This window comes from Phragmites australis, chromosome 14 (genome assembly GCF_958298935.1).
Source record: "Phragmites australis chromosome 14, lpPhrAust1.1, whole genome shotgun sequence".
Classification (NCBI taxonomy): domain Eukaryota; kingdom Viridiplantae; phylum Streptophyta; class Magnoliopsida; order Poales; family Poaceae; genus Phragmites; species Phragmites australis.
In genome coordinates this window covers 11362217-11386199 of record NC_084934.1, presented here as the reverse complement: position 1 = coordinate 11386199, position 23983 = coordinate 11362217, and the positions used below count along the sequence as shown (strand labels likewise).

Here is a 23983-nt window from a genome sequence, read left to right as displayed (position 1 = left end):
TTCATCGCTGGTTTTTCTCCTCTATAGTTTCTACTCCATCAAATGGATCCAATCCTTGCTGAGATCGCACGTTTGAAATATGAAAATGTAGCTACTTGCTCGGCGATCAATGGGTCCAGTGTTTGTATTGTGGTGCTAGCACCTACGAGCAGAAATTTGTAATGGCATAGTTACAAATACACAATTCATAATGGTATTTTTCGATTCCTGTAAATTTGTAATGGCACGCATCTAATTAATCCTGATTAGTTGCTGAGTGTGGTCATTTGATTATCCTGCCCTTTATGCATCTGAAAAAAAAAAGGCCTGGAACTGTATCTGGCATAGAGTGATGCAAATTGAAATCGGTAAAGCTAGAGTTGTGCGTCCTGAACAAGAGAAAAAGTAGTGCGGAAAAGGCAAACGAAAGAAAAAAAGCAAAAAGTTTCGTTGCCGGAACTCAAACCCGGGTCTCTCGGGAGAACCGAGTGTCCTAAAATGTTCGGCTGCAGCTTTTGTGCCAAAGATGAACACAAGAAAGTGTGTGAGAGGCAATGAGCATGTACATCGGTACTCCTTGGATTGAACCAAACGTTCTGATTGTTCTTGTAGCTTCAGTGCCTGACAGAATAGCCATCAGAGTTCCATCTGAAGATTGGTTCTGATGGCCAGGTCGGTCTGCATCAGTGTCTTCACACTGAAATAGCTCCCAGAGCTCTTGCTCAAATGTGAGCTGCACAAGTCAGATCTTGTGGCTTCGTTTGCAGCGGTGGTGGTAGTGGTCAGTGGATAAGCACCGCGCTGCGCCGGTTCGTTGCCCAGTAGAGAAATCCGGCTTGCGGTAATCACGCCGTCGCGCCAAATCACCCACTTCTTTATGCAAGGATCCAAGAGTGCAAGCAGTATCCAAATCGGTGGGGGCATCAAACCATTACAATTGATTTAATGTCATCCCTTAACCCAGCGATGAATCTAGTTGTGTAATACAAATGATCAGGCATTGGTTTGTAAGCAGCTAGTTGACCAACTAGTTCTACAAACTTATCACTATACTCCTTGACAGTGCTAGTTTGACAGATATGAAAAGACTGACGAATCAAAATCTCATGCTGGTCACGCCCAAATTGAACATGAATCATATCGCAAAGTTTAGGCCAAGTAGCAGTGCGCACACACTTCTCTACTGATTGGAGCCAACATGCTGTCGTACCCATGAGATGCACTAAGGCAACTTTGATCCACATGGATTGATCTACCGAATACATCTCAAAGTAATTATTGTACCTACTCTTTCAGAATAAGATTTTTGCCATCAAATTCAGGAAAAAATATTTTGGGTAATTTGTTGTTGTGACTCAAAGAGATGCTCAAATTCCTAGCAATTGAATATCCAAGACAAAAACCCACAGAGAATTTTGGGGTCGATGGTGGTGTGGTACCATTGACCAGTAGGTGTGAAAGGGTGGTAACCAACCCAAGCAAGGCTCCCGGTGATCTTGTTTCTCGTGTTGACCATGAGGGCCAATGACAGGTTCTCCAGCAGGTGGGCGCGCGGTTGTCGTCTCTAGGTTCATGAGTAGGTCGAGCATGGAACTGGATTGCTCCACCACAACCCGGTCCATGTGCTTCTGCAACACACCGACCTTGAGCTCGGGACTCCATGTGCAGCACACCAACCATGAGTTAAAACAAATTGAATACCCATCTAGTATCAAGTGTATGACCCTAAGGTGGTGAAACTAGCCTCCAGACTGAACTGTGTGAGCATGAGAGTTAATCAATTAACCTAGATTGTTTGACTCTCTTGTGAAGATCTCTAATCATCTGCTCAGGTGGATGACTCAACTAAATATGCAAAAAGGAGTGGTGACTCTAGAAGTTATCTCCTTTTCTCCTTCAACATGCACGGATGATGTATTGATATCTTAGCTTCCGCAGGCCTGGTTGTGTATCCTTTACATAATTAAGACACCTGAATGTACGCAAACAGCTTACCGCCAGCTTGCGCCCGTGCCACGCCTCAAATGGCGTCTCGCCATCAAGACTCTTCGTCGGCGCTCGGTTGAGGAGGTAGACAGCCATGGTCACAGCCTCCCCCCAAAATTCAACGGGCATCTTCCGCTGTTTCAGGAGGGCGCGTGTGGTGGCGAGGATGGTCTGGTTCCTCCTATCCACCACACCATTTTGCTGCGGCGTGTACGGCACGGAGAAGTTCCGTTGCACGCCGTGGTCCTCGCAGTGGCACGCAAATTCAACGGAGATGAACTCGTCGCCATTGTCCGTGCGTAGAACGCGGAGCTTGTGCCCGCTCTCCACCTCTGCAACATCCTGGAACTTCGTGATGGTCGCTGCAGCATCACTTTTTGTTGTGAGAAGCGCCAGCCACATGTAGCGGCTGGCGTCATCTACCAATAGCAAAAAATAGCGGCGCCCACCTGGCGTCGTCGGCGTGATGGGGCCGCAGAGGTCGCCGTGGACGAGGTCTAGGATGCCCTCTGCGCGGTACTTCACCTTGGCTAGGAATGGGGCTCGGTGATGCTTTGTCATGACGCATGTGTCGCAGAGCTGCTCCACGTGTTCTAGCCGTGAAAGACCACGCACCATGTCCTAGCGGCCAAGCTGGTGTAGCGCATCGAAGCTGATGTGGCTGTAGCGGGCGTGCCAGCGCCACGAGTCGTCGTTGTGTTGCACCGTGAGACAGATGGGGCGCGCAACGTTGAGGCGTAAGATGTAGAACCGGCTCCGCCCGCGGTTCACCTTGGCGATGAGATGGCGCCGGTGATCCCAGATGCGCAGCACGCCATCCTCGATCAGCACCTTCGAGCCACACTCATCGAGTTGGCCGACGCTGATGATGTTGTTCTTCAAGCGTGGGATGAAGTAGACGTCGGAGAGTGCCTTGTGCTCGTCGTTCTTCTCGGCGAACAGCATCGTGCCGCAGCCGTGGATCTCGACGAGCGATCCGTCGCTGAACTGTACGGTTCCCTGTACCACGCGATCAAGCTTGGCGAAGACGTCGTTGCGGCCCGCCATGTGGCTGGTGGCACCGGTGTCGAGGTACCAGCCCTCCTAGAGTTCACCGGCGTTCGCCTCGCCAAGGAATGCCTACACTCGCGGTTCATCGAGGTGGACTGTTGTCGACGCTGGCGCGGTGTCGTCGTTCAGCACGTAGACCTGTGCCATCAGTAGCGCAGGCTCGTAGTCGTCCTCTTGCACGAGGTGCGCCTAGCCTCGCTTGGGCTGGTGGCAATCACGAGCCCAGTGACCGGTATGAGCGCAATTGCGGCAAGTGTCTCAGTCGTCGTTGTGGGTAGTGTTCTTGCCATCAACCACACCCTTCTTGCGCGAGCCACGGGAGTAGCGATTCTTATCGTCGCCTTTGACAGATCGCGACCCCCCTCACTAGCTCACCTTTCCTTCTGGCGTGCAAGCCACTGCTCCTCCGTGAGCAGCAGCTTGCCATCGAATGTCGATGGCAGCACCTGGTCCGGGTCGAGGCGGTCCTCCGCCACCTTGAGCCATCCTGTGACCTCCTCGATCGTCAGTGTTGAGATGTCGAGGAGCGTCGAGATGGAGAGCGCAATCTGCGCGAACTTGGGCGGGACAACCCGCAGGTACTTGGCAACGACCTTGGTGTCGTCGACCGGATCACCGAGTACCTCCAGCTGGTGGACGATCCCGGTGAGGCGCATGGCGAAGTTATCGATTGACTCGCTGTCGCGGAAGGAGATCGCCTCGTAGTCCTTCCTCACTTTCTAGGCAGTCGCCTTGCGAGAGCGCTTGGAGCCGACGCGCATCGTCTTGATCGCGTTACAGGCCTCCTTCGTCGTCTTCTTCACAAGGGAGGTGACCATCTCCGACGGGACTGCGCGAAAGATGGCCTCCATCGCCAACCTGTCATCGACCCTGTCCACGCCGCCCTTGTCCACGGCCTCCCAAAGACCACGGGATTCAAGCATCACTTCCATTATCACTAATCACTCGGCATAGTTGTGCTTGGTGAGCAACGGGTACGCGCCTCAGACATCTCTCACCACGTGTGGTACCACAGGCGCAGGAGCTGCAGAAGGGCCATCTTCACCCGCCATGACACCCTACTGATACCAATTGAAAGGCCTACAGCCTCACAAGTAGCCCAGAAACTCACCCAAGACACACGTACACTAACAGTGGTTTTTTTTTCTGCAATGGCTTGCTGCCTTTTTTGTTTTCTTATCTATTTATACACTACTGACCACTACAATATAGCATGGGTCAATCAGCTAATAACTACAGTCATTACTGCTTTAATTGACTATTATTCTCCCTAATCTGCTAGCTGAAAATCCCTGGGTCAATCAGCTAATAACTACAATCATTATTGCTTTAATTGACTATTATTCTCCCTAATCTGCTAGCTGAAAATCTACACACATCAAGACTTATTGCTAACAATAACATACTACTATTTAGTAAACTTTGAAAATCCATACCCCTCGATTTACTCAGCCAAAAATAGCATAAAATACAATATAGAAAGTTTATGAAATCCTCTACAACTTTTATTATTATAGACTTGACTGATTCGAACCTAAGATGCATTCCATCACTGTTTCAAATGGTTTACAGTTTTAGTGATGGTAATTCCAATGATGTTTTAGATGTGTTTCAGACGAGTTTAAAAAAAATCCAATCGATTTCATACAATTTTAAGAGTGTTTCAGCAGGATTTCAAAAAGAAATTTCATGATAGTCACCCCAAAACAGATTAAACATTGATGTAGTGCAAGTATAAGGAACGTTTCAAGAAACATACATCAGCAAAACTACACGGCCCGAGTGAAAAAATAGTTTTCACGGCACCTTGTACAAATGCCAATGATGAGGTGCAGGAGCCAGCCTTGCCTGTGGCTTTGCAGACATGATGCCCTCTATTGCCTTATGCCATAGATGACTAGATGAGAGAGAGAGAGCATGGAGTGAACCAAAAAGTTGGGTATCCGATACTTTTTTTTTAAGAAAAAGGACATTGGTGAGGATCGGCTAAGCGTCGAAAACTTGAAATTTTGTAACAAATATTGTTTTGGATTTTTTGCGCAATTTGAATGGTGCTGCAACAGTGGAGTAACATCGTTGTTGCTCAATGTACAAGTGTGCTTACATTGCTTGTAATATTTCCGAACACTACTTTCAACAAATCCAAACACCACCTGAACAACAATGTTTATGTTTTCAACACTTAGCCGATCCTCACCAATGTCCTTTTTTAAAGTATGCACGTAGGGCAAGTATGTTGCTTTAGCCTGAGGGCACGTAGGGGAAGGTAAACTACTTCACGCATTCTCATCTTAAAGATCGGGGTCAAGCAAGAAAGAAGAATTAGGCAAGGCCAATGACATGATTCCTTTCTCGCTGCCACGGTTCTACTTGTCAGTGACTCGGAAAAGTGTGATAAGGTTCCTTCTTACTTGCCAAAGTGTGGCCAGTGGCGATCATTTTGATAGTCTAACTTTAGACAGGTTTGGCAAAAAAATATTGTGGCAAACGTCAAGGATTATGTGCGGTGTGAAGGAGAGTGGTTATGATGTTTAATTGTGTGGCATCTTTTTCAAAGGTGAAACAACTTCAAATTTCAACCATTTGATCCACCGTGAAAGCAACAATAGATCCATCTTGGCCACTATCTCTTAAGCCAATAGCTTTTACTCAGTCTTGAAACATGCATCTACATCTTTCAGCAACAAAATTCAGAATGTAAACAACTCAGCGTGAAATCCGTTGTAAAAATGGCAACATATCATGTCAATAACCTCACAGGCGCAGTCATGAAATATAAGTTTGGTTCAACACCCAATATCTAGATGAAAAAATTCCAGACAAATGATGTGCTCCATCTAATGTTACAGAATCCTTTAACTCAACTTCAAACTCAATGCTGGAGAAGAATTACCCACTAAAAAAAGTTGGAGAAACAAAAAAAAGACAGTTTTTTCTTAATAGGAACATGCCTTTTTCCTCTTGGTTTAGAATTTGATATAATTTTTAATACCAGAAGTGATTGCATAATTGACTTACCCCCACCCCACCCCACCCCACCCCACCCCAAGAAATAAAAGATAATTAGACTTCCAAAAAAATTATGACTGCAATCTTACAAATGGCAACAATGTATTTTAGGCTCCAGGAAATTTCTGGTCAGCAAGTTACCAATCTCAGTTTTTATCATCACGTAATGATGCATACTTCAACTCTAGTCATCTCATCTTGTGCTTAGGAAAGAATAATTTTTCACCAAGACAAAAAATGACACCTAGAGGAGCACATCATAATATGATTTGGCTAACTTTCATCATTCCAGGTTGAGAAGTTACTGAGCATTGCCATAAAAATGAAAAGAATATTTGAACAATGCAATAACAAAAGCTATACAGAATATGTCATCATTTTCCTTTCAAAAAAAATGGCAACTGATGTTTAACAGCAATCAGTATAGGCAAAAAATTACCACAGCAATAATTATTATAGTAGGAAAACAAAAGGTATCTACCATTTTTTAGAAAGCAGAATTCAAAAGCAACTCAAACCGTTATGGCATTTCTGAACTGAACAAGAAGTATTCTCTCAAGTAAACACTCAAAAAATCCTAGATGCCAGAAATTCATGGTCAGAAAGCTACCAATCCCAGTTTTTATCATCAATGGTGCAAACTTCAACTCTAGTCTTAACATCATGTGCTTGGTACTTCAAAGAAAATTTTCACCAAGAGCACTGATCAAGAATAGTCTAGAGGAGCACACCGTATTCTGATTTGGCTAACTGTCATCATTCCAGGTGGCCAAATGGGTGAAAACAGCCCAGAAACACAAAATAATATTTTGAACAAGTAAATAACATAGCAGAGAAAATATTTGTATAGAAAATAAAACCTAAACTTTCTGCAGTAATTATATATCCTGGAGATAAAGAATTAGAAGTATCAGTGTGAATGGATGATCCAGAACAAGTTAAATGCAAGAACTTTGAGGACAAAAAATCATTGAAAGTTGATAAATTTTTAGTATGAGGGCTCAGTACGCAATTACCTGTGTTCAGTTTAAACTTCTGAATCAGCATGTTGAACCAGGAATTCTGACTTCTCTAGAGAACAATCCTCAGTTGGCAAATCTGAAGCTACCAAGTAGTAGCAATGGAGCAACTGTGACATTGAGATTATTCTCCTGGTTAAGATTCGGACCTTTTGTCCATTTCAGCATTGGGAGAAATGCCTAACAAACTGTTCTAACCCAATTGCAGAAGATTATCTTCACACTGAATCGCGGTAATGTCAAAACTTCCTTCTTAATGTGACAAATAGTATGAACTATACAATCCAGATCAACTCGGCTGATGTTGTAGTAAGTCCTGCAATAATCCAAGCATCATAAATTTATAATGCTGGTATTGTGATACATTGGCAATAGCATCAAATGAGACTGAATTTTACAACGATCAAGATGCATGTTGGGACTTGGCAATCTCTCTCAAAACAGCACCTACAACAGCAGCCTGCTCAAGACATTCAGCTTTGTTCAAAGCATCTAGAAGACTGATGCATGCCTTTACATTAATTCTACATCCTCGAATAGAGTTTCTTCAAATACCTGATACGCCGCAATTGTTCTATTTGCATTGCTCATTCCCTCTATAATAGCATTGAAACTTGCAGCATTGGGAATCCCACCATTGTCCCTAAACCTGTCAAAGAGGCTACAAGCATCTGTTATGTTCCCTAGCTTTGCAAGCCCGGAAATCATGGTTGTGTAAGTCACAACATTTGAGACCAATCCCTGTTTCTGCATTTCTTGCCAGAACACAAAAGCCTTATTGTACTTTTGTACCTGGCAAAGGCCATTAATAAGAATGTTGTATGTGCAAGTGTTCGGTGAACATTCCATTTCCTTCATCAACTGGAAACAGATAAGGGCTTCATTGATTTCTTCAGCTTTCACTAAAGCATCCATAAGGATGTTCCATGTGTAAACATTCAGAGTCAAACCTTTCTTCATCATCTCTTCTAAAATTAAATAAGCTTCATCTATCCTACCAACCTTTCCAAACCGATCAATGAGAGAGCTATACAATAACATTCAATTCAATTCCTTTTGATTTTGCTTCCTCAAAGAGCATGTAAGCTTCATCTAACCTATCAATCTTAGCCAAGCCATCAATAATTGATCCATATGTAGCAACTGTAGGAGGTACACGTTTTACCTTCATCTCCTCAAGAACTTCATAGGCCTTGTCCATATTCCCTGATTTGCAGAACCCATCAACAACAGCATTGTAAGCTCGGGCATCAAGAACAAAACCTCGCTGCTTCATGGCATGAAAAATGTTGGAAGTTTCACTAGCCTGGCCACCTTTCGTGAGACGATGAATCAAAATGGAATAACTTCAGGCATCAGGAAGGAAACCATAACCCTTGATATCCTCAAATATCGCCCTTCCCTTTTCAACATCACCCACTTTGAAAACACAATCCATGTATGTATTGAGTAGGGTAAGATCAGGTTGGCATCTTCAACGGTTCATCTCTTTGAAGATTTTGTGCCCATCTTCTTTCCTTCCATGCATGAAGAAATTCCTTATCAAGGATGTATATACAACAGGATTAGCATTATGGCCTGCATCTAACATACTCTCAAATAGCCTATAAGCATCATCAACCTTTCCCTTCTTCCCTAATCCATCAATAAGGGAACAATACGTCATAGAATCAGGATTACAACCTCTCTGACTTGCAGTTTCAAATATTGTATATGCCTCCTCAAGCTTCTTTGCCTTGCACAGCCTATCAACCATTATATTCACTGTAAACAAGTTAGGGAACAGACCAGCATGTTCCATCTCATCCCGTATCTTACAGGCTTCCTCAACTCTTCCAGCCAGGAAAAGCATATCAATGATTATGTTATATGTCGAGGAATTTGGCACTGCATCCTTCTTCATGGCATCAAACAAGCTCAGCGCAATCAACCTTTTCTGCCCAAGGCAAGTTAGAATCGAATTAAATGACACAACAGATGGAATACAACCCCTCTCCCTCAACTGATCAAGTAGCTGATAAGCATCTTCAAACAACCCTGCAGACCCATACCCCATGATCATCAGTATTATATGCTTATGCACAGGGCACAGCCCTTTCCGCCTCCATCTGACCAAACAGTTACTCCGCCTCCCCAAGCCTTCCCACCTTGCATAGCACCCAAATCATGCTCGTGTACGACACATCATCTGGCCTAAGCGCTTGCGCCTTCAACTCAGTGGAAGAACTTCCAGGCCATTTCCACATTCCCAACCTTCCCGAAACAATCAATGCACACATTGTACAACGCAATGTCGGGCTCGAGGCAGCTCCCCTTCACCTCATCCACCAGCACCAGCGCGCCATCGACACGCCCCTCACGGGCCAGCGCCCGCACCAGAGTCGTGAACAGCGGCACACCCACCTCGTGCCCAACCTCCTGCATCTGCCGCAGCAGCTCCAGCACGCTCGGGACGCCGCGCCTCCGCCAGCGCGCCGATCAGAACCGTGTTAGCCGAGAATGCCGGGCGGAACTTGAATTGCCGCATGACTTCGACCGCGTGCTCGGCGTCGTCGAGGCGGCGGGCGCGGACCAGGGTGGCGACGAGGTCGGCGCAAGCGGGGTTGGGGATGCCGTAACCGAGGACGCTCATCTCCTCGAGGACCTTCTCGAGTGCCGCTAGGTCGTGGGAGAGGAATGGGAGGACCGCGTTGTATGCGTCGGCGGGGAGGGGGTGGGAGGCGGAGGAGGCGAGGAGGAAGAAGGGGGCGGCTAGGGAGGGGTTCTTGATGGCGCGGAGGAAGGGGATGACGGCTTCGGGAGCAGAGGCGGGGGCGGCGGAGAGGGAGGAGGAGACAGCGCCGGCGAGGTCGGGCGTCCAGGAGGCGGCAGCCGGAGGAGCTCGGCGGCGAGGGTGGTAGTGGCGCGGTGGAGGAGAGGTGGTGGCGGGTGCGGAGGAAGGTGGAGGCGCGAGGAGCCGGCGTCCGCAACGCCGCCGCCGCCGCCATGGGGATGGCTTGGTAAAAACCCTAGCAGGAGTTCAGAGCTGGTTTGCCGGCTTTCACGTAAACCGTGAAATGGCAATTTCCCGGGCCGAATTGTTCTGTTCGGCTTCAAGGTTTTGTTTTCGAAAAGAAAACCATCAAGAAACCAGCTCAATCAAATTAACCCTGTATTAAAATGAGAATTGAAATTCCTATCTAGCCTATCTTAATAATTTGTTATTTCTCATTTTTAAGGCAGATTAAAACAAAACATCATGTTAGTAGTTATTTACAAAGGTGAACCCATTCTAGAGGCAAGAAGGGCCGACCACCTCAAGTCCTTAGGCCCAATTCGGCCTTTGTGGGCTCATTGCTAGTGGGTTGTGGTCGGTGCTAAGGCTCAGAGACTTGGGTAGTTGAGTTGCTTTCGCTCGTGTGCACCTGAGCCCCCGAGTTGATGAGAGCTTAGTTGTCCAAGTTCCGTCCACTTGAGTCTTGATTCGGCCCGAGCAAGCGAGCAGCTGGTGGCGCCGCGGCTACCTATTCGTGATCCGCCCAAACCCGTCCAAAGTACGTGATCTTGTTCACCTGAGCAACTCAGACATTGTAACCCAAGCCCCCTCCCCCCAACGAATCAACAATGAAGAGGAGCTCAAACATTTCATTACTTGATGTCGCCTGATCCGCTGCATCCAATGTTCCTTCCTCCCTTACCTCTGCAAGAATCGGTAAGTTTACCTAAATCCCAATCTTTTTTTACTTTTCTTCTCACAATCACATATTATTTAATCTGTGCACAGTGCAATACTGATCTAAACATCTAGTGATGATTATTGAGTGAACTGGGTGCAATTTTGTGTTGTGATCTAGTGATAGTATTGATCTAGACATCTAGTGTAACATTGGGAGTCTATTAGTATAATTTATTGTCTCTATATTATGTTCTATATTTTGGTACATTTTAAAGTAGATCATGTGAAACTGAATGTGATTTGAACCATTACTTGTATCAAATGTTAAGTGCATTGTGCCCTCCTAATTTTTAAGTTAAACGTTTACCCCTGCCAGCTAAAGGTCCTAGATCTGTCACTGGTTGTTCATAAGTTTTTTCACCTCTTTCAATTCATACAACAGCTATCATCAGAGCTCGTGCAGACATATTGCCACTGTCGGAACTCTAGAAAATCGCATTTCTATATTCATAATGTTTCACAATGTTGCACTTTTAAGCTACAATCTGAAAGAACCATACTCCTATTTGCATAATGTTTCAACAAACCACGCTTTTAAGCATTCCAAACCTTTTCACCTTTGTAAGACTGACAAGTGGTTGCTCATTGAATATGACCACAATAATTAAAATTGTTGTTTTATAAAAATTTATGCAAAGAAGAGAAAATTCTCTAAGATGGTTGCTTTAAAATTACGCTTTTTGATAATTTTAATGTAATTTTGTGAACTTTACTCAATTTATCCTTAAGAAGTTTTCAAAACGTAGATGAAACTTGTTAAAGACAAGCATTGGTAGTTCTCTGTTTGAAATGTGCTGAAATCTTAAATGTGAATTAATGCCCCAAAATTAATGTTCTCTGAACTCAACAATGTCATGAGAATAGTCGTCCTCAGCATTTTATTCGGCTATCAACACCTGTATGAATATTTAAATCTAATATATGTAAACAAATATGTTTTTTAATAATGAAAAAAAGGTTCCGACTTTTTGGATTGTGTGATGCATACATTCATTGTACATTGTTCCATCATCTCAACTTATAGCTGGAAGTTAAAAGGAATAAAAGTATAAAAGATCGTATGAATATAAATCATCGATCACATAGTTTAGTATTAAATCCCCACCCGTTCTTAGCAAAGAATTCTATGGATACCACCTCCAATGATTGTCATACAATATTGTTTTCTCTCGCTTTTCGGCTGCATCAAATCTTCAGAATCTCACCCAATAAGTACTTAAAAAGTACTTGCATAAAAGAAGTTATTGTTTTCTTATTAAAGATAATATTATTATGGTATAGATATGATTGCAAGTTTTATATTTTCTAGTCATTGGATCGACCCAAAACTCAAAAAAAGATTAAAAATCTTCTCTCACATAATTAATTTAAGAAAAAAAAACTAAGTAGTGACCCATAACTACCTATTGGGTATCCACTTTCCCTAGGCATAGCCAAATTGCCCCCAAAAGAGCAGCCACCCCAACCATGGTTATTTTCTTTTTACTTGCTCCTAAGTCACCTAGCCAACCACATGTAATATGATGCATATCTCTAGGTTTATTAATGTATAGAGTTATTCTGATTATTAGCCATAATGAGCTAGCAAAGTGACACTCAAAAAAGAAATGTTAAATATTTTTATTGTGGTTGCAAAAACTGCATTTGAAGCTATATTTCAGTTTCTTTTGCCAAAGTTATCTTTGATCAAAATTACTCATCTTTCTAAATACCACGAGAAGATCTTTATTTTAAGTGGAAGTTTAAGTTTTCATAGTCATTTTTTGGAACATAATGAGCTTATTAATCATATGTTTGTATATGGAATGGACTGAAAAACTCATATTGGCATGTAGTCCCTATCTAAATGTGTCACGTTCATTGAAGAGGTCAGCATGAAATAACTTTGATATTAGATTGTGTCAGTCAATTAGTTTGTCTTTAATAATCGATCGACGGAAGAAGATGTTCAAAGGTAATATTAATGTAAAAAAATATGTGGATTTATTTGATTTTAATATTATAGGTTTATCGGTTTGTAATATGCTCCTTGCAAAAAAAAAAGGAATATATAGATATCTATAATGCAGTGGATTAGTGATCAAAGTTAGGTTTACATAGAGAAAGAGTAACAATAGTCTATTTTACATTGAAAAATTTAAATATATGCCATTTTAAATGTCATAATTTTAAAATATACCATTACAAATCCGGTATTTGGAATCATACCATTACAAATCTCCTAATAATGGTATGGATCCAATTTCAAAAGATTTGTAATGACATTGATCTAATTTTAGAAGAGTTGTAATGACACGTTTATAAATACCAGATTTGTAATAGCATATTTCAAAGCTGTAATATTTATAATGATATATATCTAAATTTTCCTTTTATTTATTATATGTTCTTTTGGAGTGCTCCAAGTAGTTCCCAACTCCAATTGAAATTGAGCGTTCACACTAAATTACCACAAAATTTCACTGACTTTTCTTTGTTCCTAAAAGTGCCATGCTATAGAAGTGTCTGAGAGAGAAGTTAGGTGAAAATAATACTGGCAAAAAGGAGAGAGAAGAGCAGTCAGTATCAGCAGCACAAATAAAGCGTCCAGCACGAGACTGCAAAAAGCAACCAGAAAAGCCGTACGCTGTAAGGTACTCCACTGACAGCACGCATTCCTACTCCGGCACTGACGGGCAGGCGGCGCTTTCGGCCCTGCACGCTCACACTCGCATTCGATACTCTCCCCCGGCGCCAAGAAACCACGAAATCCCCCACCACCTTTCCTCGATCCCTCCCCTCCGATCTCTCGCCCAAAGATCGCGGATCCCATGGCGTCGGGCGGGGAGGAGGGCGCCGGCAAGGGGGAGTGGCTGATCTACGCGTTCGTGGCGCGCGGCACGGCGGTGCTGGCGGAGTACACGGAGTTCACCGGCAACTTCCCCGCCATCGCTGCGCAGTGCCTGCAGAGACTCCCCGCTGGCTCCTCCGCCAGCCCCGGGCCCGGTGGCGGCGCGCCGGCACGGTTCAGCTACGCCTGCGACCGGCACACATTCAACTTCCTCCTCCACCGCGGCTACGGTGAGCTACCATTGATCGATGCCTTGTTAGAAGTAGGGTGCCGTTGCCATTCGGGCTACTTTCGATGGCCTTTTAGCTGTGCTAAAGATGATAGTGTGAAAGTTTCGATCTTGATTGCTGCAGCATGTAAACAAGTGAAAGTAAGGAATCTGTGTTCGTGTTTTGTGAAATTGGATAGGCAGATCACCCCCCCCCCCCCTCAAGGCATTACCGATCTTTATGGCAACAGATATGTCACACTGAAACAAAATTGGATGAGAATAAAGGGTGACCATTTCAGGAAACCGTCTAAATGTAACAAGCTAAGACCAATGTTACCACACACAGTACACAAGGAGGAAAAGGAACTCAGTATTACCATATTGAGTTTTTGACCGGAGCACATTTTGGGACAGACCGGATCACATTTGGAGAACCAAGAATTGGACAAGGAAAAAAGTTTCTGCACTAACCAGCTAATAATTGCTCCATATGCCAGGATTGCGAATACATTCTTGGTATCCATCGGAGGGAGGGACTGATAAGATATAGATTTGAGTGAACATAAGAGAAGGTCCTTTGCCATTGTGCAGCATGCATGAAGCAGGCTTGAGGTGACTGTAATGTCAGATTGTGAGGAATTGCACCTCATTCGCATTCATACTAACTAAGCCACTGTCCATGACACTAGCTCTGCTTTTGACTAATGCTCTTCATTAACACTGTGTCAATGTTTCCTGCTCCTCCCCAGACAATGGCAGTCTCATGGATGTGAGGAGGCATTTATGTTCATACATTACGGAAGAAAACTTTATCCTCCTATAGCTATAAAAGCTTAACAGTGATGCTGTTTATTGACCAAGAACCTCATCCTCCATTGTATTGTGTGAACCATGTTGGTTCTGAACTGTGCATTGTCATGTTGGAATCATGGAGATGTGACTAGAACTTTGTTAACTGCTAAAGATCCTATATCTGATAATTTGTAGATTGATGGTGACACTTTTGCTCTTTGAATATTTTGTAGCCTATTGTGTAGTTGCGAAGGAATCTGTTCCAAAGAATGTCTCAGTGGCCTTTCTTGAGAGGTTGAAAGATGACTTCATGAAGAGATATGGAGGTGGTAAAGCTGATACAGCTCTTGCAAAAAGTTTAAATAAAGAATACGGGTATGCCTTTTTTATAAGTACTGCTGAGTATTCACATAGAATATTTATCCTTCTGGGTTCATTTTTTATGCTGAAAATTGAGCTTTTTTCGGTGCAGACCAGTTATAAAGCAGCACATGCAGTATGTTCTTGATCATTCAGATGAAATAGATAAAACTTTGAAAGTACAAGCTCAAGTTTCAGAAGTTAAAAATATCATGTTGGACAACATAGAAAAGGTATGTTATCCCTCAGATTGTATTCGAAGAGCACATGCTGTTGTGTTGTTATGTTTATACATTCATGGGTCAGAATTCCCTGATTTGTATACTATCCTGATTTTTAATATAGGTGCCACCTAAACCAAGTGATCAGTTAGATTTCATGGACAAAATTTGTCTTTGTATTGCTTCTATTTTGATTGCTAAACAGTTTTAGAGTGTCATATTAGTACAAATAACTTCATAAGCACATCAGAAGAATCAAAGTCAAATATTTCATACAAGGGGGCCTAATTTGCTAGATTCGGTCTATAGTTTCTCGTTCTTTTTCTCTATATTCTTGTATTTTCTTAAATTGTATTGGTAGATGTTCACCTGCCCCTGTTTTTATATGTTAGTTGATTTCCTCTTCAATAAAAAAAGAATTGACGTTAGTGGGTAAATGGATTGAATTAACATGTTTTCCATGGTACAAATTTTAGCATGCACACCCAGTTTTGATGACAGGTGATTATGCACTTATACAAATTTATATCGATAAAGTTAAGTTTAATGTCACAAGTATAACAAGATTACAAGATGACACGCATCAGTATGATAGTTATCATGCTTGCTTTAATTTTATGCATTGGACATGGCATGCGGACATCAGGATAGAAAGGTTGCATCTACTAAAGATTGTATTGTCCTTAGAGTGCATTGCTTGAGAATCATCTACTTACTCTTGTGATTGCAATGGACTTAATAATGATCATGTAAACAAAAGTAGAGAAAAAAAAAAGAACAGTGAGGTTTTACCACTCTTCTACCCATCTGTACAATTCCCATGGCACTTCAGCCTTTCTTTCTTTTCTTTTTCCTTTATGGTTTGAATTGGGCTTTCCCCCATTATAGTTTCTTCATCTCTGCTTCTTGTGGCATTTTCAGACTTTGGGCCGTGGAGAAACGTTGAGTGAACTCCAAGACAAGACTTCTGATCTACGTAGTCAGGTACATGTTATCACTTACCAAACAACCTCTTATATATTGCTTTGCCATGACATGTGTAATCAACCTGCACCACATGTCTGTAATTCAGGCTCAGGAGTTCAAGAAACAGGGGGTGAAAATTCGTAGGAAGACATGGTTGCAGAACATGAAAATTAAATTGGTGATTCTTGGGATCCTTTTGCTTCTTGTAATAATCGTCTGGGTGTCTGTTTGTCAAGGCTTTGACTGCACCAAGCATGAAACATAGTCAGAATGGTACAGCACTACTATAGTACGAGCCTGGAATCGAGAGGAATGTGAATTTGTGCCGGTGAAATCAAGTGTACCCACATATGTTTGACTCACTAATTTGATTCCACCGGACACTTATCGTGATGTAAAGCTGAGTTGGTCTTATTGCACTTAATGAGGTGTGTTCGCAATGTACGACCAGCATGATATGAAGTAATATTATGGTTCCTTGTGTATTCTCAGAATTTGGTAGAATGTAGCCTAAATGTGAATTTATTCCTTTTTTTCGTTTCCCAAATAATATGTAGGATAAACTAATAAGAGTTCATGTCGCTCTATTTGGCACTCAAGTTGACTATGACAATCTCGTTTAGTGATACGGCTTTAAGATATTATGGTGTTGGCTTAGCTGTTTTTCCTGCTAAACTAAACGATGTCACAAGCAGAGATAAAGGTGTATTTCAAATAACAGTACCACACGAATGGAAATCTGATACAAAAAACCATTGCTGGACTGAATTTGCTTGATTTGGTCTGATTAAAAACTATTGCTATCAGCTGCAGTTTTTAAGAGATGCAAGATAGAAGCAGTTCCGAATAGAAGGCATTAGATGCCATTTTCCTTATGTACACGTTTTTATTTATTTGCCATCGTTGGTTGAAAGTTCACTTTGAACAGGGTTAGGGTCCCTCTCAAATCCTTTCAACTTTGTTTCGGTAGAAGTTTTATACTATACAGAACGGGTGATCGTGAGTTTTACCTGGCATACCAAACCTCTAGCTTGAACAGTGCCTAGCGGCTTGAGTGGGCTTCTGAATTATTTCAGTTAAATGCATGTTTATGCCCCTTTGAACTAAGGTTCCCATTCCAGATAGACCAATATTTGAGCGCATGTAATCCCTCAGAAAAAAAATGTTTCCATGTAGCTCTTAAAAAATATACAAAGATGCAAAATAAAACTGAAACTGCACCCTCGTATAACCTGTATCCATTGGAAAGCAATGTGCAAATAAAACGTCCAAAACAAAAGGGTGCTGTTACAAAATCCACAGCATTTGTTTGCCCATCACACATGTTCCAACCCTTAGCAAACGCCTCTGGAAGACCATACCATTGTTTTGCGTTTTGACAAGGTATCTCCACCAGGTTCAGAACAAATGGTCAGCATCATCATAGACGATTCAGGCTCACCAATTATTAGCCATGAAAGTGAAACACTAACAGGAATTGATTCAGTTGTGAACAGCAAGTATAAAGTACGTAAACAAACGTACATGCACCAACTCCCATCATCAGTCATGGTTGCCAACCTGCCGCCAGGGGGGGGGGGGGCAGCCATATGAATGTTTGATCAGTCTCTGTCTCAAACCGAAGTGACTATAAATAACATCAAGATTTGAATTCAGTAAAGCAAGAAACTATAAACCTGTATTCAGGACATGTCGTACATGAAGGGAACAGGATCTTTGATAACTTATTTGTAAAAAATGGCTGGATCACACGTCTGGTTGTCCCTTCCATAATGTATACACGAACAACTCCACGTCTTGGTAAGATGGCACTGTTCATAGCTTTCATGGTAAATCTGGTAAGGGTGTGTTTGATTGTCTGCACGTGTCTAGTAGAGCTGCATCGTATATCCTGAATGAGAGGAAGCAGGCTGAAAGGAGCTGTATTTTAGAAAAAAAGTGTTTGGTTGGTTGGATCGACGAATGCAGGTTGAATTTGCGTTTGTGTTTGGTAGACTGAATCTGAGACTGCACGAGGAAACTCGCTGTCGCTGACGAGTGAGCCCAGTTACAAACGCTGCACTCGGCGAGCTAGCATGCGACATACGGCCAATTCCCGCGTACTCTGGATGCAGCACGGGTGGATGCAAGCTGCATGCATCCGCACGACTCCTGTTCAGACAACCAAACGCTCGACTCCTCACGTGTATACGGACGAGCGGAGCACGAGCACATCAGGCCATCCAAACACACCCTAAAAGACCAGCACCATGCACCCTCTTGAGATAAACGAAGCAGGGAGCAGTGTTCAGGAAAATATAAACCCCAAGGTGATGCCTAAATCCTAATCTGTTCTATAATATCAAGGTACACAACTAGAACTACAAAGATATTATAATAAACAGAACAAAACTCAATCCAGTAAACTCCCCCTCAGCTCCCATAATTTCACCGTGCAATCGTCGCTCGCAGATGCCAATAACCTCGGGTCCTACAAGTTTGTTTGAGAAGTTAAGTATGTGCATCCAATATTAAAGAACCATAAGGTTAGCAATAGTTGCAAACTCACAAGGCAGAAGCAAATGAAATTTCATTGCACCAAGTTAATAAGTCAGACATTACCTGAGGACACCATCGGACACAGTTTATATCCATGTCATGTGCCTTCTCTTTCTTCAATATTAATCTGTATGAAGGCTCCTCAACCTGCACCATCAAGGTTACCTTCAATACTTTGAGCGAAACACCAAATATTCCTTTATTTCCTTTTCTAGAATAATTTTACTGCCACATGTGTGAAAGCTTGTGTGCTGGCTTCAGCTTTTGAAAAGGAAAAATGCCATTATAGTACTTCGAAATAATAATCGTAGATTTTTTGGGGGGAAATAGGAGCCATACATCATATGGCAGTTTATCTAGACCAAAGGTAGCCAACTTCCAGCTAAATCACTAGAAAATTTAAAAAAAAAAACATTTGTTCATCCAAAGGTCATGGGCACTTTCTAAATTTATGAGCTTGAATACAAAACCATGATTGGAACATTGTACTACAATATTGACCGCGAATATAGATTAAACAAGGCCAGCTAACAATAGCACATAAAGAATGAAATCATGAAAATTTAAATGTGCAATGGAAGGATACTATACCATATTACTCTTCTCAGCAAATAAGCAGATTGCATCATCACCTGCCCCACTAGCTATGACATCCTCGCTGCCATGCACATGGAACATGGAAATGTTAAAGAACAGTATAAGAGACACTTCTACCCAAATTAGCATGAAATTGGTAGGTTGTAAACAATCTGTTAGATGATTCAAACACCAAGCAATAGCGCCCACAAAATTTGAGAACTTAGATGTTTACCCTTTGAAGGACACTTGACTTACAAGAATACAGCAATGGTACTTCGAAGCTATAAACATCAATAGTCTGATACAGGCAAAAAACCTATCTTTCACCAGTATCGTCTGATCAATAGTCTGATTCAAGCAAAAATGCTAGAAGCAGTTTTCGTGGCTTTTGGCCATTAATTAGTAAAAATCTTGATGTGTGAAATAATCAAGTTTCTCAACAGAAATTACAATGGGCCTCTTTTTTGCAGAACATACAATTCTCTTAACTAGAAGCCAGAGACTAATACCACAATTCATATTGATGGATTGAATTGAGAAACTGTCCTTGCATTTTAGCTGACAAATTTGCATAATAATTTCATTTAGATGTATCAAGGATATCTTGGAGATGAGAGTTCAACTCACCTTGACCAATGGGCTGAAAAAATAGTTCGACCATGATATCCTGTGAGAGTAGAAAGGAGTCGCCTGAAATCATATAACAACCATTCTGTTTAGGATATTATCAACTACCAAGAAAACTATCCCTCGCAAAAAAAAAAAAAAAAAAAAAAAAAAAAAACTACCAAGAGAACTAGGACAATTACACTTAAGTCAATTCATAGTCATTAAGTGAGGCATACTAGGAAGTATGTCTCAGCTAGTCAACTTCAACTAATAGCCACTACCCCCCCCCCCCCCCCCAGGGGCATGCATGGGCACGGTTAAGGTGCACAATCAAGTGTAAATCAGTGCAAAAGTTCAATCAATTTTGGTACGGGGATACGAGACAACCACTGCTCTGTGAAGAACAGGTAAATCCTTGATAGTTGATCTACATTTGCAACTGGACTAGACTAGTAGAAAATACAAATGTTTTGATACACAAGAGAAATATTAATAGAAGGTGTAAAGACATCAATATGTTTGATTTATTAGTGGCATAGTATATGCACGGGGACTGGTGACACTACCAAATAGGTTATTCTACAGCCTAAGCTTTTAAGCACAGCTGTGCTATTCCAGGGTTTTCAAACACAAGTCTTGAAGGCTGCCACTCACATAGAGAACATATGTATTAGTATTAACAAGAAAAAACTAACATCTTACCAAGATTCTTGACCTTCTCCAGTTTTTGGTTGAGACAAATCAACACTTGTGTCCCATATTTTTAAAGTGCAGTCATCACTGAATAACAACTGCATGCCATTAATAACTTCTCTAGGGCAAACCCCAACAAAAGAGAGATCTTAATCAAGGATAGTAAAACAAACCTGCATGTGACCATCCTATCACCCTTATGGTTAAAGGATAATGCCCATATTGTTGATGAATGACTACTGGAATTATGGAAAAATGTGATCAATCAATACATCGGCACGATAGTGCAAGCGGTCAAGCACTGAAACTAGAAAGAATCTTTAGTGTTCTATTACTAATGTTGTAGACAACTGACGTGAACAATGATAAGTACAGAAAATTATCTAATGCCCATCTATTTTGTAAGAGGGGTGGCAAAAGATTGTTCTTAATAAGGAAGTGTACAGAAAAGAATCCTAAAAGTTAACTGCAACATAAGAAACACATTATTATGCTTGACATGGAATCCACAACGATGTCTCAGCAATGTGATAACAGGGGAAAAATGCAATCGAAATAACTAATGGAGTTAGAGAATAAAAATCTACAGGACCCAAAAATTGAAGGTGGTTTTCATAGATAACAGTTCTTTCCAAATCTAAAATCAACAACAATGCAATGCAGAACAAATAAAATGGGATGAAATTCATGCATCGCATCTTTTCATAGACAACAGAATGAAAGCATCTGGAACTTAGTGGTTTGAATATGATAATACAATGTGAACAAGTCAAACAGATTATATCACAAGCTAGTACTAGTTTTATCAAACAAGGGATGACCAAAAAGGCAACAGAACAAAGAGCTCCTTACCAGTTATTGGTTTCGGTTAATGTCTGTACACAGTGCCACTCGTCATCACCGTCATCAGCCCAAACCTGCATCATAGAAGCTGACATATCAACAATCAATAGCAAGAGAATGAAGAGAATATACCCTTATCCTGTTCCCAAGTAACGGCATCCTAAAATTGCAAAAGAACTTAGCATTGCAAGACGTCAAGCACAACATACAGACAACCAAATGCAAGTGTGTGATGTATGTGTTTGTTTAAAGTTGACCAGACTCTTACCCTGATCGAATTATCGTAGCTGACGGAAACAAGAACATCCAGGAACGGGTGCCATTGCACCATCTTGACGTCCTGCGTGTGGCCCTGCAGCACCGAGACGCACTCGTACTCGTTCCCCGGCTGCACCTCCCATATCCACACCATCTTGTCCCGGCTGCACGTCGCGAGCAGCGACCCGGATGGGCTCCACGACACGCTCTTCACCTCGTTCTCGTGCCCCTGCACACCCACAGCACAAAGTCAACACCCACACCAAGCACTCCCAACTGCAACAAACGGTTGTGACACTAATCCTGATTCCCAAACTCAGCAATTCACCTCCAATGTGGCGACACACTCAAAGTCCCCGCCAGTGTACTCCCATATGGCCGTCGTGGAATCAAAGCTCGCGGTGGCCAGTAGCTTCCCGTTGGGGGACCAGGCGCAGGACCTCACCGTGCGGTTGTGCGTGTCCTCAAGCACATCCTAATCGAACCAAACCGACCCAAATTAAGCGAACTACATCATTCGCAGCAATAAAGCAAGCTTTTGCGTTACCGAGCAGTGCCATGCGCCGTCGGGGGAGCGCTTCCAGATCCGGACGGCCTTGTCGCCGCCGCAGGATGCGAGGACGGGGCCTGCGCCGGGGCCCGGGGAGGGGTTCCAGGCGAGCGCCCACACGCGGTCAGCGTGGCCCGTCAGGCGGTGGGCCTCGCGCAGCTCCGCCGCGCCGCCGGCAGCGTCCATGGCCGGCGATCGGCTGCGCCTAGGGTTTCGCGGGTCGGGGATACGGCGTACGGTCACTCGCTGGTGGGGGTGTGGAGGTCAAAGCTGCGAGGCGGCGAGGTGGTACTAGTCGTCGGTGTCAGCCGCACGTGGAGGCCACGCCCCGTGCCCCCGGTGCCGTAGTGGTAAAACCGGGGCCGGTGACGGAGTCGGAGCCTCTCACTTACTGTATACCCGCTGACATGCCGACGCTCAGATGATATACAAGAAATCAAAGGATCAGTGTCTATCGGTGATTGGACGAGACCTTAGAACCTTTTTCAATTGACCAATTTTTTTTATATATTTCTAATATTTGTAAAAATACATGCTTATTTAAAAAAATTGACACGAATAGCTTATCGCGCTCACTAGATAGGAGGCAGCAAAGTGTCACTCATCCAATGAGTAACTTATTATGAGCCCCATGGTCAAACTGGCCAGAATTTAATATGGTCACTGACCAGACACTATCACGGAATCATTGAATGCACATGATATGCTACAGATGGTTTCTTATGACTTATCACAGATAAAATATACTTAAATGATGGTTGAGATAGATTTGTCTGTAACAAAATAGACATCTAGTTATGAATGAACTCATAGACTGTTTATAAATCTGTCTGTTTTTATCATACAAATACAGATCGTCGCATGCTCGACTGACGTCAGCAGCCTCATTTGGTGCATGTTGGCACAAAAATATGGATCCTCACGCCAACACACGAGTACCTCGTGTGCAATTTGTAGCACCACGCGCAGGGCGTGCAGCTACGGAGATAACTATTGCGCTTTCGCGGCAACGAACGACTGATTTACGAGCAAACCAGCAAATGATAACTAACCCGGTGAGCAGCACTTGGGAAACCTAGTCTGACACTACAACGACAGATCTTTGTCAACAAATCGCACCCGGAAGGGACCCCGTCAAGGCACGATCGGCCGGCGGTTTGTCCTTGGTCGTCGAGATTAAGAATGAGTAGCAGCAGGAGAAGGAAGAAGGAGGAACAAGACTACAGGAGCTAGGTAGAAAAATAGTAGATGCATATTGGCATTTGATCGATTGTTGTATGTTTCAATCGGCCATGACCCTTTCATATTTAAAGGGTGGCAGGTCTTAGCCATACAAGATTAAGACTCCTAATTCAAACCGAACAAGACTTATAGATATGATTTAGCTATAGCACATGAATCCAAACTTTCTATAACTAATATATTTTTCCTATTTAACCACATAAATTCTCATATATCTACTCGATTATCTTTTATTGTAGTTCGACCTTCTTCGATTCGACTACCTTTTTATCGGAACATCCGCTCGTATCGCCTGGTCGTGGTCATGGTGACTGCTCATCCGGTCACGGCTACTGTTCACCAGTCGGGTACTGTTTATCTGGTCGCGGTTACTGTCCACCGATCGGCACTGTTCATCCGGTTGTGGGACTGTTCATTTGGTCGGAGTACTGTTCACTGGTTAGGGGTACTGCACACTGGTCGCAGGTACTGTTCACCGATCAACAGAAAATTTTGAAAACCGAAATTCTTCACAATATACCAATTTTGGTCAT

The 23983-nt window shown here is 42.8% G+C and overlaps 2 protein-coding genes, 2 non-coding genes and 1 pseudogene across 5 annotated transcripts; 1 reads left to right on the top strand and 4 right to left on the bottom strand.

Moving 5' to 3' along the window:
* Window positions 1–6148: 6148 nt before the first annotated feature.
* LOC133891846 (small nucleolar RNA snoR127) lies at window positions 6149–6316 on the bottom strand. The gene has a single exon (XR_009904301.1). It is a non-coding gene; the product is annotated as a small nucleolar RNA snoR127 (small nucleolar RNA).
* Window positions 6317–6616: 300 nt separating this feature from the next.
* On the bottom strand, window positions 6617–6789 carry LOC133891847 (small nucleolar RNA snoR127). Its single transcript, XR_009904302.1, has one exon. It is a non-coding gene; the product is annotated as a small nucleolar RNA snoR127 (small nucleolar RNA).
* Window positions 6790–6817: 28 nt separating this feature from the next.
* LOC133890236 (pentatricopeptide repeat-containing protein At3g06920-like) lies at window positions 6818–10062 on the bottom strand (annotated as a pseudogene).
* A 3296-nt stretch (window positions 10063–13358) lies between these two features.
* LOC133891782 (vesicle-associated membrane protein 724-like) lies at window positions 13359–16623 on the top strand. 2 transcript variants are annotated; one of them, XM_062332531.1, is made up of 5 exons: window positions 13359–13818; window positions 14825–14966; window positions 15064–15184; window positions 16094–16156; window positions 16251–16623. In XM_062332531.1, exons 1-5 carry the CDS (start codon window positions 13569–13571, stop codon window positions 16401–16403), a joined length of 729 nt encoding a protein of 242 aa, XP_062188515.1. In that variant the 5' UTR covers window positions 13359–13568; the 3' UTR covers window positions 16404–16623. The 2 variants fall into 2 exon arrangements, with proteins under 2 accessions (XP_062188515.1, XP_062188514.1); XM_062332530.1 differs by having other exon boundaries at window positions 13360–13818; window positions 16245–16623.
* Window positions 16624–18376: 1753 nt separating this feature from the next.
* LOC133891341 (protein CIA1-like) lies at window positions 18377–22617 on the bottom strand. The gene is made up of 10 exons (XM_062332058.1): window positions 22206–22617; window positions 21987–22133; window positions 21669–21887; window positions 21410–21474; window positions 20731–20796; window positions 20567–20644; window positions 19883–19945; window positions 19268–19334; window positions 18740–18823; window positions 18377–18608 (listed from the first exon to the last, which is right to left on the bottom strand). Exons 1-10 carry the CDS (start codon window positions 22392–22394, stop codon window positions 18531–18533), a joined length of 1056 nt encoding a protein of 351 aa, XP_062188042.1. The 5' UTR covers window positions 22395–22617; the 3' UTR covers window positions 18377–18530.
* Between the last annotated feature and the right edge of the window lie 1366 nt (window positions 22618–23983).

Coding starts and splice junctions, on each gene's coding strand:
- LOC133891782 (XM_062332530.1), top strand. CDS start 13,569: ATGGCGTCGGGCGGGGAGGAGGGCGCCGGCAAGGGGGAGTGGCTGATC. Junction 13,819..14,824: donor CCTCCTCCACCGCGGCTACG/GTGAGCTACCAT, acceptor AATATTTTGTAG/CCTATTGTGTAGTTGCGAAG. Junction 16,157..16,244: donor CTTCTGATCTACGTAGTCAG/GTACATGTTATC, acceptor TCTGTAATTCAG/GCTCAGGAGTTCAAGAAACA.
- LOC133891341 (XM_062332058.1), bottom strand. CDS start 22,394: ATGGACGCTGCCGGCGGCGCGGCGGAGCTGCGCGAGGCCCACCGCCTG. Junction 21,475..21,668: donor GCTACGATAATTCGATCAGG/GTAAGAGTCTGG, acceptor TCTATGATGCAG/GTTTGGGCTGATGACGGTGA. Junction 20,645..20,730: donor GATAGGATGGTCACATGCAG/GTTTGTTTTACT, acceptor GTTGTTATTCAG/TGATGACTGCACTTTAAAAA.